The sequence below is a fragment of the Crassostrea angulata genome, chromosome 4 (genome assembly GCF_025612915.1).
Source record: "Crassostrea angulata isolate pt1a10 chromosome 4, ASM2561291v2, whole genome shotgun sequence".
Lineage (NCBI taxonomy): Eukaryota > Metazoa > Mollusca > Bivalvia > Ostreida > Ostreidae > Magallana > Magallana angulata.
This window is the reverse complement of record NC_069114.1, coordinates 10,225,426-10,247,077: the sequence shown is the minus strand read 5'-3', so window position 1 is coordinate 10,247,077 and position 21,652 is coordinate 10,225,426. Positions and strand designations below refer to the sequence as shown.

At 33.3% G+C, this 21,652-nt stretch overlaps 1 protein-coding gene across 1 annotated transcript; it reads right to left on the bottom strand.

Annotated features, from left to right (window-relative positions):
- Positions 1–2,044: 2,044 nt before the first annotated feature.
- LOC128181487 (uncharacterized) lies at positions 2,045–19,610 on the bottom strand. Its single transcript, XM_052849909.1, has 4 exons — positions 19,175–19,610; positions 12,145–12,581; positions 2,897–3,064; positions 2,045–2,809 (listed from the first exon to the last, which is right to left on the bottom strand). Exons 1-4 carry the CDS (start codon positions 19,342–19,344, stop codon positions 2,400–2,402), a joined length of 1,185 nt encoding a protein of 394 aa, XP_052705869.1. The 5' UTR covers positions 19,345–19,610; the 3' UTR covers positions 2,045–2,399.
- Positions 19,611–21,652: the final 2,042 nt, after the last annotated feature.

Below are 21,652 nucleotides of genomic sequence, written 5' to 3'. Positions count from 1 at the left end.
GGTTATTTTCCTACACAATGGTCAGATGCAGTTATTGTTCCTGTTTTTAAAAAGGGTGACCCAGATGACCCCAACAATTACCGAGGCATAAGTCTTATCAGCTGCTTTTGTAAATTGTTTACCTCAATATTGAACCGTAGACTTATATTATGGGCATCTTCCAATAGTATTGTCACAGATGCACAGTTTGGTTTTCAACCTATGTTAGGTACTACAGAAGCAATTTTTGCACTTCATTGCCTGGTTTCACAAGCGCTGCAAACTAAAAAACGGTTTTATTGTTGTTTTGTTGATTATAAGAAGGCCTTTGACTCTATCAATAGGGAGAAATTGTACAGAAAATTAAAGTATTATGGTATACAGGGAAAGTTACTTGAAGTAATTCGTTCAATGTATTCCAGAATTAGAACGTGTGTTAAATCTTCTGGTCATATTTCTAATTTCTTTGAAAATCATGTTGGTCTTTTACAAGGAGAAGTGTTGTCTCCCATGTTGTTTGTATTATATGTTAATGATCTTGAAAATGAATTTATAGGAAAAGGGACTGCCCCCACTGACCTGCAATTGCTAAGTCTTTATCTTCTTATGTATGCTGATGATATGGTATTGTTTTCTGAATCAATTGATGAGCTACAGAGCATGTTGAATATTTTACAGTTCTATACAAATGAATGGAACCTTGATGTAAATGTATCTAAAACTAAAGTGGTTATTTTTAGAAATGGTGGGAATTACCGCACCAACGAGAAATGGCTTTATAATGGTGAAAATTTAGAAATTGTGGACCATTTTGTTTATCTAGGTGTTATGTTCAATTATAACGGTAAATTTTTTACCACTCAAAAACAATTAGCGGCACAAGGTCGCAAAGCCATATTTGCTCTCAAATCAACAATTAATCAGCTTTATTTAAACCATTGTACTTTGTTTTCTGTTTTTGATACCTATGTGTGTAGCATTTTAAATTATGGATGTGAAGTTTGGGGTTCCCACAAGGGACAAGATATTGAAAAGGTCCACCTTGAGTTTTTACGCTTTGTGCTTGGTGTCCGGAAAAATACTAATACAACTATGTTATATTTCGAGACTGGGCGTCTACCCTTATATCTTATTCGTATATATCGAATGTTTAAGTTCTGGTTTAAATTATTACAGACAGAAAATTGTATATTAAGAGCTGCTTATGGCTGGTCATATTGTATTTGTGAAAACGAAAAGCAAAATTATCAAAGCTGGGCAAAATTTATTAAGGACCAATTATATAATCTGGGACTTGGCTACATGTGGAATGGTCAAAATAATTTAAACAGTCGTATTTGTTTACCAATTATTCAGAAAAGACTTAAAGACAACTTTATTCAAACGCTGCATGGCAAGATGCAAATAGAAACAAAATGTTTTATTTACAAGCACTTAGTTGATAATTTTTGCTTACAATACTATTTAGAAAAATCAATACCAAGGTTGTATAAAAAATGTATTTCCAAAATGAGGTTGTCCTCACATAATTTGCTTATTGAAACAGGTCGACATAAAAATATACCAAGAGACAAAAGATTTTGTAAAACTTGTATAACAGACATTGAAGACGAATATCATTTTATACTTGTATGTCCAATGTACTTAGCATTACGATCAAAGCTCATAAAAAAGTATTACTGGTGTAAACCATCCATGTACAAATTAATACAGTTATTAAGTGTTAACAATATTAAAGAATTGTGTAATTTAGGAAAATTCATTTACAAAGCCCTCACACTCAGAATGGTTTGACTATATCAAGTGTCATTTGCTGATTTCAATTGTTATTACTATCAATATATATATAATATATGTGTTATTTCATTCTCCAAATACAAATTATTCTATAGATTTGTAAGGACTGACCGTCCATTATTATTATTATTTATTCATGTATTGTTCACATTTATACATGTAAGTGCTATAAGACGTATGTCTTTGCAATAAAGAAATTAAAAAAAAATTGAATCACAGTTGAAGATGAGGATTCTTCAATATTGCTATGAGCTTTAAACCTGCGCTTCTTAGTATTAATAATATTGATTACCTATTAAAACATGAATATCAGTTGTGAATGATATGGTAATGATCATCGTATGACGATTATTATATAATTTTGAAAAGTGAAACTATTACACGATTATAAAAAAGTTACAAGTGTTAGCGAATCTATCCACTTTCATAATTCAATGTCTTGCATACATATTTATTTACTCCTAATGAGTTTTTTTTTATTCATTTAAGATCATGACAACATGCTTTCATTATAACCTGATTTTATCTGGATTAGATATGATTTATGAGGTTAATTTCAAATTATAAGGAATAAGAATCTTATATCTGATATAATGTATGTTTACATGCAACTTAATCCTTGGTCAATTCAAGAATGTTCCTGTAAATCCTGAGAATATGTCATGGTATATCACACCGTTGTTTGAAGCATTTTCAATTTTGACATGGTCCCCTGGTTTGAGCCGAACAATTACTGTCCTGCTTATTTGGATTAATGGGTTTCCATTGTATCCACTAGAAGACACGTGGAGTTTACCGACTGCGTTTTTGTTGACTTTCATATGTAACCAGATCCCAGGTTGGGATAAAGAGTCGACAACAAACATGTAGGTTCCCGCCACAGGACACGTGAACACTCCCGTTCTGTCGTCATATCCGTTCCCTTCATTTGTGAGTACTTCGTCATATTTCACCGTTTGTCCAGCTCCAAGCTTGAGTTCCTTCGATCTTAAGTTTACGGAAAAGCTGATTCGCCGCACTGTGATGGAAGAATCTTAAACAAAACACATAATTAGAATCAGCTGAGATTTGATTAACATTTATAGAATGACTTTTAAATTAGATTTAATCTTTGACTTACAGTTATCTGAAGACAGTTGAATCAGTTGTTTTAGGGCTGAAGAATCCAGGGTAACCGTTGCCTTGGCGTTATCGTAAATTAACGACTTCAACAAACCAACCTTTGTCCCTGTGTCTGTCTTTGACTTGTTTCCGGCGTACGCTAATCCACGTAAACTGAACGACAACGCTAACAACAAATTCAGCAACATTTTCTTGAATTTCTGAATAAACAATGGATACAAGTAAGTTTTCCTCTGTTGATTTATATAAGTACTGATACAACACCTGTCACGCCATATAAACATGCAATTACCACATTAACATTTCATACAGTATACCCTAGAACTGAAATGAAAAGGATCACACGCAATTTCAAGGACTTTGAATAGATTTTTAAAAATGACATTTTTAGTTAAATGACAACAATCTTATTTATATTTAATATCTAATGTATTCAACTAAAATGATCAAATGCAAGTCTATCTACAATTTTCATAAGTTTTTACTTGCATGCATCTTATATGGAATTGTTTAATAGATTATAATCAAATTGTGAAAACTAAAAATCTTAAAACTTTAAGCTATACACGCATCAATTATGAATGACGGTGAAAACGCACACATTTATGTTTACATATACTCACTTAATGCTGTGAATTACGCTGAATTTGATCGCGTGAACTATTGTTGTAATTAACATTGTCATTTGCTATAATTCAATAATTTTACACTATTTATTGGCATGTCTTTCTCTTGTAATAAAAATAATATGTCATGTACCTGTCTGTTCTGGACTCTGAGTTACAATAAATGATCTGTATCTTTATTATAAGTAGAATAATGCATCACTGAAATTTTGATAATACTTAATAATAATAATAATATGTTTGTTTTGTTTGAGACAGTTCAATTAGGGAAAGCATCATCATGTATGAATTGTACAATGTTTGAAAATGATTAAAACAATTGTTATTTAAAATGTATTTGAATATTTCATGAATAAAATTTGATCATCAACATTGAACATATTAACATGATATCACTGTACAATGTAACTGTACTAGCTATGTACTTATCTTGTATAGCTACATAAATCATTAATGAGAGAGAGAGAGAGAGAGAGAGAGAGAGAGGTAGGTGCAATTTTAAGGTTTTGCCGAGTAAAAAAAAGAGGTCCAAGTAATCTTTCACATAATATGGGAAAGGGTGTTGATCATTTCAAATCAAATCAAACAAGAAATCATATTGACGCAAGCGTCAAATGGGCTGCAAAAATATAATTGTTACATGTGAATCATCATTGGTTGTTAACATAAAAAACACACAACAAAGAAGAACATAAGGAGTTGGCTGTACTAATTTTAAATGGTAGATTTTAATTTTAATTACTATATTTTCAGCAACACGTTTTGAAGTTTAACATTTTACTATTATTATTAAGAATAGAAATCGTTACTGTAAGCATTTCTAACGGTAGTTGTATGATCATTACTTTAGTATGAATTAAGTAATGGAGAAAACATTGATTTATACAAAATTCAATTCATTATTATTCTCTTTGAAAATATATCTTTCAAATCATCTTGATTTTTTTTGTTGCATTGCATTTAATTAAAACGTAATGCATTAGTTTATATAATTTCAATGGACCGCATCATAAAATAGAAATGGATTATTTTAAAGGTACATGTTAAGATCATGCTCATCCAGTAGAATCTGTTCAATTTTAAAGGTAAAAAATAAGCTGGATAATTTTTTTCCTAAATGGAATTATAAATTTTATCTACCCTTCAGTTTATGAAAATAATCATGGTTATTTTAAAAGAACTAAAAATAAATCAGGTAGCTCGAATTTTCAGGTCCATTCAGATTTTCAGTTCTTTCATATTTTTGCGTAAATAATTGATATGGATGTCATTTCATGATAATTTTCTACCACAAAGCACATGGCAATATAATAAATTCACACACAAAGTAATTTTATTTGAAGCAGCACATAGAAATTTAATTACATCATTTATGTAAAATTTAATGTCATTCAGGTCTTTAGAATCTCAGATCTTTTGGATGTCCCGTATACCAATCCCGATACAATGAACAACTCCGAAATTTTCCAAATATATTATAGTCTCGATAAAAACACGTCTAACAGGACAGTCTGTGACCAACTTTTCATTTACGAGTAAAACAAAAAATATGTTATATTTTTTAAAAGGCATAAAACATATTTCTACGTGCATAAAACATATGTCTACGTGCAAATTTACTTTTAATTCATAAAAATGAGCATAATACGAATTCATTAAAAAGAAATTATCACGCAGAAACGCAGTTACAATATTTAAATGTGTATCAAATAACGGACCGCCTCCTGGTGGCTGTAAAAACTGTTCTAAAGCTGTATTTAAAATAGAATGAACTGTTCATTAAGATAAATAACTTCATTGTTTGTCAAATTGTCGGAATACTTCTTTAATTTCAATCTTTTAGTTATTTTGATTACATGTTAAATTTACTGAAAAATTATTTTCATTTCAGCTGGTACCTGTTATCTATACTACTATATTAAAATAATAGACTCGAATTTTTGGGCTTTAATACCGATTAATCGGAGGAGTACTGTCTTTTGTTTTATATATTCTAAACATCACTGATACTTGAAGATTACCAATTTCTTTTTATTTTTTCTCAATCAAGCTTCGCTGATTAATATTCAACGAAAATTCCTGAAAATATTCCGAAAATCATCTGAATTTTTTGGATTTTACAATTTTGCGCATGCGCATTACATTCACGCTAAATCACGGGAGGCTCTTTACTTTATGTTTCCACAATATTACATTTGCATGGATAAACTCAGAGACGATAAAACAAATGCGTTTATATTTTCATTCGAATTTTTTTTCTTGTTCATCAAAGTAAATACGGGAGATAACTCTATCACAGTGCATATACCATAAAAAAAAATCACGAGAGTTTCGAATGTCAACATGGTGTGTAAAAAACGTTTGTTGAAGAAACGTTGAATTCTGCAATTATAGAAATAAACTTTTCGAAAAAGGCACAAGTATTTACAGCTTCAAAATTGTTTGTTATGAACAATTTGACTGTTATTTTCAGTGCAACTTTATTAATTTTCTCCAAAATCGTTTTGGAGCGATTCTGCAATTTTCTGCTACATTACGGGTACATGTATATTGGATGCATTTTAACTGTGGTGAAGGCCTTTCCCCAGACACAGTTACATTATTACAACTCAGCAGAATGTAGTGAAATTAATAGCATTAGGATTAAAACTTGGTTATGCAAATATCAACAATATATACGGTTTGTCGATAATGTCCGATATCATATGCTATGTCAACCCGTGCACACACGGGTCAAAATCTAGTGTTTTAGTATTTTTATATATGATGTTCTCATTGGTGTCAAGTTACACACACTCTTATCCTGGGGATCCTGTGGATATAAAAGATGAAAATGATCGATGATGAAAAGAAAAACCTGAACTTTAAGAACAGAAATACCGTGCTTCTGAATTGGAGAGAAGAGGAGTCAAACTAAGAAGTCATCGATAAACACATTGACATCATATCATACATAAAAGAAAATGAATTGTTGAAAGTGCATGCATTTATATCAAGTTTCAAATAATGTTGTCACAGAAAATACTATACTGCGATACTGTATTATCATTATTAATCTTTCAGAAAGTCGTTTATCTTCTTAATATATGAATAAAACAAATAAACCAAGTATAATTGTTTTTGTATTCATAGTTTTGTTTAAGAAGTGAAGGAGGAGGACCCTATAAGTTAGCTATAGTACAGGGGAGGATCCAGGTTTTGAAGTTAAAGGGGGCGGTAGTCTCAGGCAAGGGGTCTGGGCAGCCATTGTGGGGGCTCAGGGGAGGATTTTTAATTTTCAAATATTTGTAAATATAAGACCTGAAAAATCCTAGCAAAACCCTCCGCCATGCAGAAATATCAGAAACATTTCTGTTAACTTTTTTTATACGAATTTTCTTACGAATGGATATAAATTAATCAGTTTCTAAAAAAAAAAATCAAGTTCAATGGGACGATGTTTATGAAGTTGAAAAAAAAATAACCATGCTAGCTTGTATTGTATAATTAACATGGAAAAATTGTTTCAAATACTACACAGAAATCACATTTGAACCCAAAGGAGAGGGTAATTAAAATGGGTTTTCTATGTACGTTACACACGGTGACCGAACGGCTACTCCCCGAAACAAACATCTAATTATATTACTAGCCAATTATGATGCCCTCTAAAGGGGTACAGGTAGACTTTACCTGTGTACACCCGTATTTTTTTCATCAATTTTAAAGCATAAATTCATCATAATTAAAGCATGTTCCTATAAAGTAAACTTTTTTAAAGCACAAACAATAATGCAGTTTTTGTTATATTTTTATTCAAATAACAATGTATAGACATGCATGTTTATATATATTTATATAAATTTGATGTTTTCAAGACAAAACAAAAATTCAGCTTTGAGTCATTTTTTAAAACAAGTAGCACTCTTTAGATATATTATAAAGAAGTATTTACATGTAACAAAGCACCAATATTTCAATTGTAACAACTTGGTAGCATGCATAATTGATAAACATTTTGAAATTGTATTATTTACACAAAGTACTGTTCTAATTAAAAGCACTATCAGTCACTGTCATTAGATCCATATCCAAAATGTAATAGTTCCGATGCGGTGTCATAAGGTCGATGATGCCCTCTTTTTTTTACATTTGGATGCGAGATAATACCTCCGCAGAGGCTCTCTAGATATACATCACCTGGGGTGCCAGGGGCCCCTGGATCAGTAATGCTATTCAGCGGTATAAATGAATCATATATCTGTATATAACGTACAAATTATCTGTTTTCTTCAGTATTTATAATTGTATTTTTTAAGCGTAAATAGACGTAGAAATGAAATAGCAAAATGTAATACAAGTAATAGTAAAGTAAATTAAGAGTACTATTCGGGGAGGTATCATTCAGTCAATTGATATAATAATCGTATCAATATTGTACATATATTTGTGGAACATACATGTTCAATAAAATATTTTAGCAATAAATATACAATCGGAACATAAAGCAAATATGCGGCAGGACTAACAACAACATCACAGTACAAAATTGCCTACCGCATATATGTGAAGAGGGGCAGGTCTCCCTCTTGTACATTACAATAGTACATTAATAAAGTTTATAATATTTCATTTATCATATACTAATTTATAATTTTTCAAGAATGCTAAAGTTTAAATTTACACATTTTGATTTTTTAATAGTAAGATACAATTGCATTAGCGCATTTTTTTTAAAAACAGCGCATATCTTCAGATGACACATGTTCGTTTAAGATTCTACGTTTCATTTTATATTTGTAAATTTTGCATGCAATGAATGACAAAGTGTTGTCTAAGATAAGAGTATATTTGTTGCTCGTGAAAATAAAGCCAACGGCAATCAATTTCCATGTAACATCAATATTTCGTATCATAGAAATTTTCCGCCAAAGTGGCATTATCAAGTCACACTCGTAGATAAGATGTTTTATATTTTCTGGCGTATTGCAATTATTACAGTTCCCATTAATGTTTTTATCCCATTTACTAACCGATAGATTCGTGGTCAACAAGTTGTGAAGTAATAATAATTAAACTCTGATACAGATTTATCAAATAGTGATCGAATCTTGTTCTTGTAGATTATATTAAAGTAGTACTTGTCTATTTGGAATTCCTTACACCATATATTTTCCATAATAGGTTTTTGGGATTTCTTGTTAATAAGAATATTGTAGAAAAATTTAGACTTTTTATTTGAAGTATCTTCTAGCTTTCCTTCAAAATAGAAATGTAACTTCGTGAGCGAATTCGTGAAATTTATGGTTTGTAAATCTATTCTTGAAAGGTGCAACTTTATTATGCAACTTACACCATATATTTTCCATAATAGGTTTTTGGGATTTCTTGTTAATAAGAATATTGTAGAAAAATTTAGACTTTTTATTTGAAGTATCTTCTAGCTTTCCTTCAAAATAGAAATGTAACTTCGTGAGCGAATTCGTGAAATTTATGGTTTGTAAATCTATTCTTGAAAGGTGCAACTTTAACTATGAAGTACTCACATAAAAAATTGCTTGTTTATGCCAAGCATTCTTTTATGTCGTTTATTGTTTTGAAGCCATTCTCATTAAAAAGGTCTTTTACTAGTACTACACCACCTTTAGTCCAACTTGGAAAAAATTTACCTTTAAAACATTTGTTTTTATTGAACCAGATATTTTGATTAGCAAAATTGGTTAATGAAATATCTTTGCATTCGTTAAAGGCCACAAGGACCTCTTTATAGAACATATATAGGGAGGGAGTTTAATTTAAATTTTTCGTATTTTGTAATGTTTGAATTGATCAAAAATGGAATATCGATATTATGTTTAACTACACATGCATTTAAGAGTGAAGATAGGCTACTTCTATTTTGAATAATTTTCGAAACCCATGAAGCTTTTATAGCTTTGAGTTTTGATTCAAAGTCTGTAATACTAATGCTGCCTTCATTTATGTTTCTAATTAAGGTGTTATGCTTGATCCGCTCTCGATTTCCCCAAATAAAGGAGAACATTATTTTATTAATACTCTTTATGAAAGATTGTTCAGGGTTTTTTAAAATAGTAGCCGTGTACAAGACCTTGCTGGCATTTTCCAAAAATAGTTAATTTTCTACTTCGCCAAGAGTCAAGTATTTTTTTAAATTCCTTAAGTTTACATAACCAGTTTTTTTCATTATTTTCGGTTTTATTATGCCCCATATATATACCCAAACATTTAATTGTTTCAAAATTAATTTTTATACCTTTAAGAGTTGTTTCGTATTCCATAGTATGTTTAAGCGCCCCTAAAGGAATACATTCAGTCTTTGATAAATTCAATTTTGTTCCTGATACAGATCCAAAGTTTTCAATAATTTTGATAACATGCTGAAGGGATTCTATGTCCTTAACAGGGAAAGTACTGTTGTATGCATTTAATTTCATTTCGTGTGTTGCTTATTTTAAATCCTTTAACGCTATCAGAATTATTAATTCTTGTTGATAAAATTTCCATTACAAAAAGAAATAAAATAGCTGAGACAGGACAACCTTGTCTAATACCTCTATACATATGACATTTTCTAGAGATCCAGCCATTGTTTTTTTTATATAGAAATAAGGATTTGTATACAAAATTTTGACCCATTTAACAAAATTGTCGCCGAAATTAAATTTCCTCATTGACTGCAACAGAAACTCCCATTCAACAGAATCGAATGCCTTCTGAAAGTCAGCAAATAAGAGGATTCCTGATTCATTGCTTTTTTACCAATAATCAAAAATATCTAAAATAAGTCTAGCATTTATTCCTATATAACGTCCTTTGATGTATCCAGACTGATCGGGGTTTATTAATTTGTCTATAATTTTTTTTAAACGTCGAGAAAAAACACAAGCAATAATTTTGTCATCACAATTTGTTAAACTTATGGGACGATAGTTTTGAAGTTCATCTAGTTTTCCTTTCTTATGAATCAAAGACAAAACAGAGCATTTTTGTGTATTTTGTTAGTTCCTTATCCTCAAAAGATTTTATTAGCGCATCGAACAAATATTGCTTTAGGTGTTTCCAAAACATTTTATAGAACTCAACAGGCAAGCCGTCAAGTCCGGGAGATTTATTGTTCTTCATTTCAAGTACGGCCTCAGTGCATTCTTGTATTGTTGGAGCTTTATCAAAGAACTCTTTGTCTACGTCACTTAACTTAGTGTCTACTTCTATATCCCGTAGGTAATCGCCAATCTTTTCATTTGAAATGCCCTGTGATGAATATAAGTTCTCATAAAATTTACATAACTGATTTAGTATATCTCCGGTTTTGCTAAACATTTCGTCGTTGATTCGTACTCTGTTTATAACATTGTGTGACTGGTGTTTATTTTCAAGCCTTAAAAAGTATGCTGTATTTTTTTCACATTCATCCAACCATCTAGCTCTCGATCGAATTTGTGCTCCTTCAGCCTTTATTTCATAAATATTATCAAGTTGATTGTCAAGTTCTTTTTTTCGTATCATATTTATCTCGGTAAAATGCTGATTTTCCATTTGCTCTATTTCGTTTTCTATTTCGTGTATACGTTTCTGAAAATTCTTGGACCTGTTTTAACAATACTTTATGCTTATTTTGTTTATTTTAATTTTTATGAGCTCCCACTTCGTTTTATGATTTGAAGTTTGCATTATATCGTCAGATAATTTGTCAAATTTTTTTTTTATTAAGTTACAGCTAGTATGACGATTCTTTCAAGATCGAAGTATTTTATTTCCAGAAACCTTTTCCGCGCTTGTTGTCGGAAATTTCACATTTAAAAATAAGAGCAAGATGATCAGTTAATCTGACCTTGGAAACGTTTGGGGGTTTGCGTATAAACATTTTTACGGGTTTATAACAGAAGTTGTCCGTGAAAAATACATAGTCAATTCTACTTTTAGCTATATTTTGCCCATCACACCAAGTAAGACCTTTTTTCTGGGGATTTAATTCTGACCAGAGATCGATAAAAGAAAATTTAGTAATTATATCTTGCATTAATTTTGAACTCTTGTCTTTTTTGCTAGCTGTATCACAATTTAAATCACCAACAAGAATGATATTTTCGTCGTTCGAACTATATTGAGATATCCATTTAGAAACTTTTTTAAAGAAGTCAGACCTTAGTTTTTCGGCGTTTGGTGCATACATGTATATATAAGTAAGTGTTATAATTTTGTTGTCATGTAAGATATTCAATAAAAGTATACGGCCATCATCAGATCTGTGTTGGTTAAGGATCTTAAAGGAGAATTCTTTTCTAAACAATATTGTGACACCTCTGGAATACGGAGAGTGAGAAAAACAGTGATATGAAGAACCTAACCATCTAGCATTATAGTTAGCCTCCTTGTCTGATACAAAATGTGTTTCTTGCAAAAAGGTAATGTCGCAATCTGTGTCTTTCAGCCAATCATACAATATTAATCTTTTGTTAGAATCGTTTCACCCTCTACAGTTAAGTGATAGACATTTTATACTAGACATTGTAGACAAATAAGAAATGAACAATTATCAAGTGAAAAATGAAGATAAAAAAAAAGAACAAAAACAAAGAATATGTTGGACAGGATAGTCAATAAATTTGATAACATTTACCCTCAGTAGCTGTCAATCTCATTCTGGCGTGTCTTGCGCTGATGCCGGGGTTGTGACCACGCTCGCGGTCTAGCTCTGCATTTTTCAGCACATTGCTTGATAATTTTTCCAAGGACATTTCTGCCAGGCCAGGTATCAGGATTGGTATGTAGAGTTTTATCCGCGTCCAATCCGGAGCCCCAGTACCGGTCATAAACGGAGTGCGCAAAGATGACGATGATGAAAGCAGCTTCTTCGTTTCCGAAAGCTGGCTCACTTTTGCATCGATGATCTCCTCCATCACAGATTCGGCCTCAAGACGCCACTGTGGAGACTCGGAGACGGTCTTGCCGATCATTTTACAATCCAGGGCTGTTTTCGCCTCCCGTATTTTTTCGGCTGCAATCAGATTTCTGGTGCGATTGGCCTTGGTGAGTTTATAGGCTTGTTCCGCAGAGCTGAAGGATTCACCAAATACATTAATTTGACAGGGATAGAAATTAGAAAGGATGCTTTTATCACCGTTGAAAACTTCAACATTTTTTGGATTGCCAGAAACGTATTGTGGACAGCACTGCGCGCCCAGCTCATGGCCGGCGTTTTTGCATGCGGCACATTCTGGTTCGTTAGTGCAGTTGCAGGTGACCAGCTTCCCAGCAATTTGTACAAGTTAACGTTGGCTTTTCAAAATCTTGACCGCGATGGAAAATTTTGCATTTCACACCTGCACAGTAGCTGAAACGGGGAAGAGGCCCCCTTGAGGGCGGATCGATGTAGATGAAACGATTGCCGTTTAAGACATTGGTCATTTTTTTATTGATGGGATTTCGGATTTCGGATTTTTTCATATTTCAAATCACTTTTCTGAGCAACACTTAGTTTCGATAGCATTTCGTATATTGCAGAATCGTCCACAGACAGGGGGACGCCACAGATGGTCACTTTGATTGCTTGATCTTTCGGACTCTCCAAACCCGCAGAATACGGATTCGAATCATAGGTAATATGCTGGTTTTTGAAATCAAAACCTTCCAGTAAGATTTTGCTTCTGCTAGGGGCGTTGTTGAGGTAAATCCGCCACAGATCTCGATCTAATTGCATACATTTAACTGCATCTTCGACACACAATGAAGCAGCCCAAAGTTGGTTATACGCTCGTCATTCTCTGACGGACGCTAACTGTTTTTAGATATACTGGTTTTAACATTTGTGCCATTTTTAAAACTTTTTTTAACGTCTAATGAGAAAGAAAATCGTATGCTATATACACAGACGTTCGGGTGTTAACAACACGAGTGAGTAGGTACTCACCAGGTAGTATAAGCCTCTTTGTTGTCACAATCGTATTTACAAATGCATCAAAATAAATATACATACACTCACTATTTACACTATAAATCCTTCCTAGACATGAAGGTTGCTCCAGAAAGAACTAACACTAGGTCAAGGACTGTAATAATCTTTAACGGCGAAAAATTGTCATATCCACAGAGGTCAGCGAAAACACGTCCGCTGCCCACCGCGCCGTGACTAGATTCTAGACTGATGCCCTCTTGATATCTATCTCTAAGCATCTGTAGTTTCCTCTTAATTGTTGCATATTTCTTAGATGTTGGGCTTACAGTTCCTCCTGCTCTTCTCTGGATCCGTAGAATTTCTTTGGCGTTCTGTGTGTCCTTGGATATCTTGCTGACTGTGTAGATGTTGGGGCGAGCGTGCTGAACCATCCTCTTAAATTTTCCATGCCAACCTTCTAAACTGTTATTGGTGCATGGTCCATCATTGCCAAAGTGGTTCTACAAAAGGCTGTCACCATTAACCCACTGCTCTGTCACTTAGTATGTGAACGTCTCTGTCAGATCTGTTTCACCTCTGTCTTCAATGGCTCAAAACAAGACCTCCTCAATGCTGTCTATGGGAACGAGGGGGGAACTGTAGCTCTTCTTACCAATGTCCTCGCATTGTCGTCTTCTTTGATGAATTATGTAGTCCTGTCAGCTGTACTTAACTCCATACTGCTTGGGTAAAGTGGAAAAAACATCCCTTGGTTGTGATGCAAGAAAACACTTCTCAGATAGAGTTGTGGACTGTGGTCTCAAAATCTGCTATGAAACTGGACGGAGCCAAGGTCTGGTCGTTGAAATTGTTGTGGAGGAGTGTGAAGAATCTGATGTAAATCCGTTGACTCTTTCCGGGTATTAGTGCGTATACTACATGTGTCATCGGGTCATCAATCAAAATGAGAATGGTGAAAATCTGATATAAAAGGCCGGGCATACAGAGTGCAAATATTATATCCTGAAAATCAACGAAAAGACACAGGAATACGTGTTTGTTCACTAAAAAAAGTCCTTTTTTACAGAAACAATGTGTTGAAATCCTTTCTGTTTTCAAAAATAAAAACGTAAACAGTTGCTATTCGTTTAATTTAATTTAATTTAATTTAATTTGTGTTTCTTGCTGTTGACATCCAAAATAAGAACATGTATTGTGGGCGGGTCTCCGCAGTATGCACAATCTAAATCATCATCTTCTTCAAAGTCTGTGCAATCACAAAGAGTACATTTACCATGCTCTCGTCCTGTTCTATCGACCCCCATCAGAATTGTCTCACTGGATATGAGATATGCTAATTGCGGTTTTTAACGATTAATTTCCTCGGAAATATATGTGGGTTGCAAAAGCAGTATCCCTAACCTAGATATTGCAACAAAGTTAAACGTACGTATTTTTCCTGCTTTTATTATCAAAAATTTAGAATGATTTATATGTAGTTTCACTTAAAGGAATATTAAACTGTAAAATGTTTTCTGACTACGACTCGAATTTTCTAAGTTGTATGGACATGAAAGAGGCTAATGATGCATCAACAGATTTTAGAGAACCCAAAGAAGAAGAGAAGGATAAAAAAATTTAAAACAGACGTTTCATTAGAAGAGGTCAATTCAATGGGAGAAAATACGAATTAGGCGTGTTAGAGAACCTGGAAAAAGTTAACCAAAAGAGAAGTACGATATAATATTTAATCAAAAGTTACACTAACTTAAAAATAAATTTGATTGTTTGCAGTTGAAGGTGAAAGGCTGAACTGAGCACCCATTTTATGCAGTAAGGCGACTTTTATTTGAATTCAAATATTTTAAAGATGAATTTGAATGGAACAAACTGAACACCAACTTTAACCGACACTATTAGTACTTTGATTTATTGTTACCTCTGTTTATATGGTTACGTAACTCATCCCCAGCATGTGGCCGAGGAGAGCCATCCAGCGTGGATTGGCTACCGAATTGCGGTGATGTAATACACAAGTACCTTATGTCATACAATGTATCGGACTCTAGGAACCACTATGCTTAACTAAATATTTTGTGTTTTATTATGATTTACTTAATATTGTCTTCGATCCGACACGAACTACTAAGGTAGTTAACATTTAACGTACAAGGCTTACATGCGCAATGATTGGCGGTGGAATTAGTAAAGAATTATGGATTCTGTGGTCATTATAAATTTCTTTAACAGAGTTTAAAAAATAATAAGTCCGTATAATGTTTGTGTACATGTTATGCTATGTACTGCAATATATTTGCATTTGACCGAGTTTAGAGCACAGATTGGATAGTACATGTGTATACCCACCGCATATTTAAGAAAATTTGCACGGAGACTTTAGACTCACTGAAATAATGGAATGTTTCTGAAGATTAAAGCAAAATTTATGCATATAGCCCATTGTACCACATGCAGCCTTCATTGGTTCACACATCCAATTTATGGATTTATGCCGAATTGTATCTGTTTTTGATAACCCATTCAAAAAAATATTAGTACATAGAATTGTTCACAATTTTAGTCGCAAATGCAACCCATGCTGATACTTTTGAAAAAAAACCCGAAAAATATCCTGAAATAATTTATGAACATCTTCGAATGATAGTGAATTTCCGATAGAGATCTTATATATCCTAATATTTTTAGATGAACCAAAATAATAATTATAATCTCACTTAGCTTACTAAAACATGGATCTTTTAATAACATTTTCTCAACTACATGCAATTTCACAGAACTGATTTACTGCGTATCAGTGTGAAGAATCTTAGAGAGCTTGTTTCAGATTAATTAGCGTCGATTTTTGATGTCAGTCTTGTTTACACCAAACGCTCGTTTAATCAGTCGAACGACGATGCCTTGTCAGCATCAATGTCACTAATACACTTATGCATGCGAATGCACTGAACCATATGCTTAAAATAAACTTAAAATACTTACGTTCCAAATATTCTAGATAGATTATTATTAATAATTTGATAAATTTAAACAGGTTAATCCGGTATTGGTCTCTCTTGGCCAAACTATGTACAGTGGTTGTGCAAACATGGCCAATGCAAAAAAAATGGATGAAAGCCTATGTCACTTTTACCTGGAAAGATATAACGTCTCCCTCCAAGTCCCCAACTCTCTCTCTCTCTCTCTCTCTCTCTCTCTCTCCTAGATTTGCTACTTTCAAATATTTTTTCAACAAAAAGACAGAAACCAATACCTCAAAAGTCGGGCACGTGCTCTACTGAAATGGATACGGTGTTTCTAAAATGTAGGATGCTTTAATTAGTTTAATCGGGCATGGGGGGTGAGAGGGGGGGGGGGCTGCGAAACCTAATGGATGGCTTAAACTGTTGAAATGTAGCATGGATTTTAATCTTGATAGTTTGCTCATTTAATCATATGAGCTCTTTGATTTTATTAAAATTAACAAACATTTTACTCAGATCAACGTTTGATTAGAAACTGTTAATTAACATGATTAATCATGAACAATTATTAATTGACCTAGTCTATTACCAAGTCTCTCTGTCAATTAAAATCTCGTATAATACATAACATTTAAAAAACAGTCATTCGCCAGTCGTTCTTTTTCGCCTCGCAACTGCAACGGAAGAACTTTTCGTTGTTGTGCAACGAGCTTTGCTCTAGTTGGTTTTCCAATTCTCTTTTCTTTTTCTTTTTACGTTGAGACCATGGAAATTAAGATCGTTAAGTTGATACAATTTGGAACTCAGAATATATAGAGCTCCAAAAGAATGCTTATGAATTGTCAAATGTTCGAATGTATGAAATGAATTTTTTTTTGGCGAATTTTATAATATTTTAAAAGAGTTTCATATTCTAAATTTTTGAAGGAGAAACATGAATTATTAAGCGATGTTCAAATCATATATAATAATCAAATCTAAAAGAACAAAGAACCTGTCGACTGCCCTCAATATAGGACGAAAATTTTGTTTTTTGGTATATTCGCGAAGAAGTTAACATGTCCCCTCTTTATTGTCAACACATGGCAGGCGTAAGAAAAGTTGCGCTTGCGTAAAAAGTAGAGTACTCACTTTACTGCTTCATTGACCATATTTGTATTGGTGTTTTTTATTCACTCAAATCATTCCAGATAGAGATGCATATTAAGAACACATGAAATTATATTTATATTTGTATGAAATATATGTGAATTGTTAAAAAAACACTACAGTACATTTGATTATGAAGATTTGATCACAAAATGCATTCAAAACAAGAGGCCCATGGGTCACATCGCTCACCTGAGCAACAATAGGCATGATAAAATCAGCTTATGGAGTCATAATACAAAATATTTGGACAATGTGATATAATACATATATATCCTATACAAAAAAACTCTGTTTTCCCCCTGGATATTCTTATATTTATAATTAAGTCCCTTTTCTAACAGGATTTTATAGTCATATCACATTAAGCATTGCAGTTCTCAAAAAGACCCTTAACAATAATTATTGTTTATATACATGATATAAAGCTACATCAAACTCTGAACCCCTTGTGAGGCTCAATCGTTGTCTAGGGGCCAAAGTTTAATTAACATTTTAAAGAATCAGCAATATATAAAAATTCTTGAAGTAAAAGCATATATAATAATATTTCAGTTTTGTGAATAATTAAAATGTTTTCCTTTGTACAACTGAATCCCCAGTGTGGCCCCATACTACTCCTAAAGATTGTGATTTGAACAAAATTGAATCTACATTATTGGAAGTTGCTTTCACTAAAGTAACATCTTTTGTAGGCAAATGTTTTTTTTAGAAAATAAAATTTTTCTATATTCCTATGTAAAAATTTGCCGCCCCCCCCTCCCCATTGTGACCCCTTCCTATCCCCCCCCCCCCTCCTGAATCATGATTTAAATAAAATTGAAATCTCACTACCTGACTGTATGATATTCGACAATGATTATACACTACCTGAGGATGCTTCTATACAAGTTTCAGCTTTCCTGACCTAATGGTTTTAGGAAAAAGATTTTTAAAGATTTTAAGATAAAAAATATTTAAATCCCCCATTATGGCCCCACCCTACCCCCAAAGGTCATGATTTTCATAACTTTGACTCTACACTACCTGAGGATGCTTTTATACAGGTTTCAGCTTTCCTGGCCTAATGTTTTTGAGAAAAAGATTTTTAAAGATTTAAAGATTTTAAGATGTAAAAATTTAAATCCCCCATTGTGGCTTCACCTTACCCTCGGGAGTCATGATTTTCACGACCTTGAATCTACACTACCTGTCGATGCTTCCATATAAGTTTAAGCTTTCCTGGACGAATGGTTCTTGAGAAGAAGATCTTTAAATATTTACTCTATATATTCTTATGTAAAATTTTGACCCCCCCCCCCCCCATTGTGGCTCGACCCTACCCCCGAGGGTCATGATTTTCACCTGTTATTGAACTAATTATTAATCCCGAGTAATCCTTTTAATTAATTATCTATTGTGTCAAGAGTAACTCTATTAATTTACACCTGTATGTATGTTTTACCTATAAATTAGTCGTTATCCACAATGATCGTCAGTTGGAGACTGGACCTTGTATTGTCCATGCCGACTGCATAGATCGTGTAGAAACGACAAGTTTGGACCTTTAATAAATCGTTATTAGATAAATCGACTTGTGTATTTCTACCGGTCATATTTGGTGGAGAATTCCTAAGGGTAAAGATACCCGGGGCTGCTACATATACTTTGTAGTAGTTAGATCCCAGCACCTACTCACAGCAGCGAACAATCCCCAATCCATGGAATTCTTCTTTCCCCTAAGCTCTGCCTGGATGCATCCAGTCCGGCCGCGCTTCCCTCTACAACCGTGTGGACGCTGCGGATTAAGGCATGGATGGAACATCTGCAGCGCCATTTCATCTCAGTGTTTCAAGTGCGGTAGAAAAGGACATTATGCGCGGATGTGCAGAACTAGGAATTCCGGAGCTGCCATCAACGTCGTCTCTTCTGTTACAAGTCGCACTTTTGGAACACAGACAGAAGAAGTCGGGAAAAGAAAATCGGACAGAAAACAAACTCGGGATAGAGATCGCATCAAAAAGTTCAACAAAGATCGAAAAGAAAGAAACAATTTACGTGAAATGCCATTTGCAACCGTAAATGTTAATGAAATTCATAGTGAAATGATAGAAACAGAAATAGAACTAGATTCGATCTCGTTGCGAGCAACGAGTGGGTCTTCCGTCCAATTTTTGAATAGATTAGATTAAACTTATCAATTCAAAGATAAAATCGTTGATCTAAGCGAAAAAAATGAAAAAAAAATTTGCGGCACTCGAGGCTTGAACCCGGGTCGCCTGGGCCATGTCCACGACTATATCGACTGAGCTACTCGGACTCTCGCTTCAGGACTTTGACGTTTAATTTCTCGAGAATGCCTCGATCGATTTTAAAACAAATTACATATTCTGAATCAGTGAAAGGGTCACTATAAGGTGTGAAATTTTCAAAGAAAAATATTAAAAAATAAAAAATTCAATTTTTCAAAATTCCTGCCGGTGACGACCGGAAGTGACGGCGGACATTCTCTATACCGAGGTGCACCAGGAAATCGATAGATCTATCATCTCTGAAATTCTCAGCTCTCTATCTTTGCTCGTTTTTGAAAAACCTGAGCGACAAAATTGACTTTTTAAAATCGTTTATTGACGATAACTTCCGACCGGAAGTGAATTTTCAAAATCTGTTTCAGCGGTATAAATTTCAGATAAAGAGGCTTTAGTCCTGAAAATTTGAGAGAAATCGATCGTCCCATCTCTGAGAAATCGCCTGCACAAAATTTGTAAGACAAAAAAAGAATAATAATAATAACTAGACACGATCTCGTTGCGAGCAACGAGGAGGTCTTCCGTCTGATTTTAGAAATTGAGATTTATGTTCGATCTTGATTTTGCTATTTAACAGCTATACATGATTTAAACAGGAAAAGAGGATCTTCATTTAAAGTGCCTGATACTATTTTGTTTCAGGTGTAAGAGTTTTGTTCAACAAGTGTTTAGAAATTCGTCACCGTTCTTGAGATATCTCAGAAAGAATATTTTAGGGGCCGGACCTTATCTCCTTATTGGGGCCGCTGAACAAAAATTGTAAGGTTGCAGGTTATTAGGTATATTATTTTGAGCATCTTTTCTTTTATACTGCATTTCAAAATATTTTTTCTTTTTGAGATATAGTTTATCACATTTTTGGACTTTTGACCCCTAAAAATTCTTAATTACGTAACACATAAGAAAAATCATTATAATGTTAGGCTACACAACTGTTAGATAGACATATTTGCTTCATAATCTATTACGAAATACCCCTCGGTAAAGAACTATAGGAAAAAGACTTTAGAGCCCTCTAGGTCCCTAATATTAGGGGCCAGCCCCTTTTTCATGGTATCAAATGAAAGGTCATTTGATTATAAAGACATTTTGTTCAACAAGTGTTCAGAAATCCGTTACCATTCTTGAGATACCTCAGAAAGAATATTTTTGGGGCCGGTCCCTTATCTCCTTATTGGGGCCGCTGAACCAAATTTTTTAGGCTGCATGTTGTTAAGGACATCATTTTGAGCATCTTTTCTTTTATACTGCATTTCAAAATATGTTTCCATTTTGAGATATAGGTTGTCAAAGTTTTAGACTTCTGACTTCTAAATATCCCTAATTACGTAACATATGAGAAAATCGTTATACTGCTTGGCTTCATAACTGTAAGATAAACATATTTGCTTCATAATTTATTCCAAAATATCCATCAGTAAAGAACTATAGTAAAAAGACTTTAGAGCCCTAAAGGTCCCTAATATTAGGGGCCAGCCCCTTTTTCTTGGTATCAAATGAAAGGTCAGTTGATTATAAAGACATTTTGTTCAACAAGTGTTCAGAAATTCGTTACCATTCTTGAGATATCTGAGAAAGAATGTTTTAGGGGCCGGTCCCTTATCTCCTTATTGGGGCCGCTGAACCAAATTTTTTAGGTTGCATGGTGTTAAGTACATCATTTTGAGCATCTTTTCTTTTATACTGCATTTCAAAATATGTTTCCGTTTTGAGATATAGGTGGTCAAAGTTTTGGACTTTTGACCCCTAAAAATCCCTAATTACGTAACATATGAGAAAATCGTTTTACTGCTTGGCTTCATATCTGTAAGATAAACATATTTGATTATATAATTT

Coding starts and splice junctions, on each gene's coding strand:
- LOC128181487 (XM_052849909.1), bottom strand. CDS start 19,344: ATGGCGCTGCAGATGTTCCATCCATGCCTTAATCCGCAGCGTCCACAC. Junction 3,065..12,144: donor GAGATTGACAGCTACTGAGG/GTAAATGTTATC, acceptor ATTTGTTGTTAG/CGTTGTCGTTCAGTTTACGT. Junction 2,810..2,896: donor TCAACTGTCTTCAGATAACT/GTAAGTCAAAGA, acceptor GTTTTGTTTAAG/ATTCTTCCATCACAGTGCGG.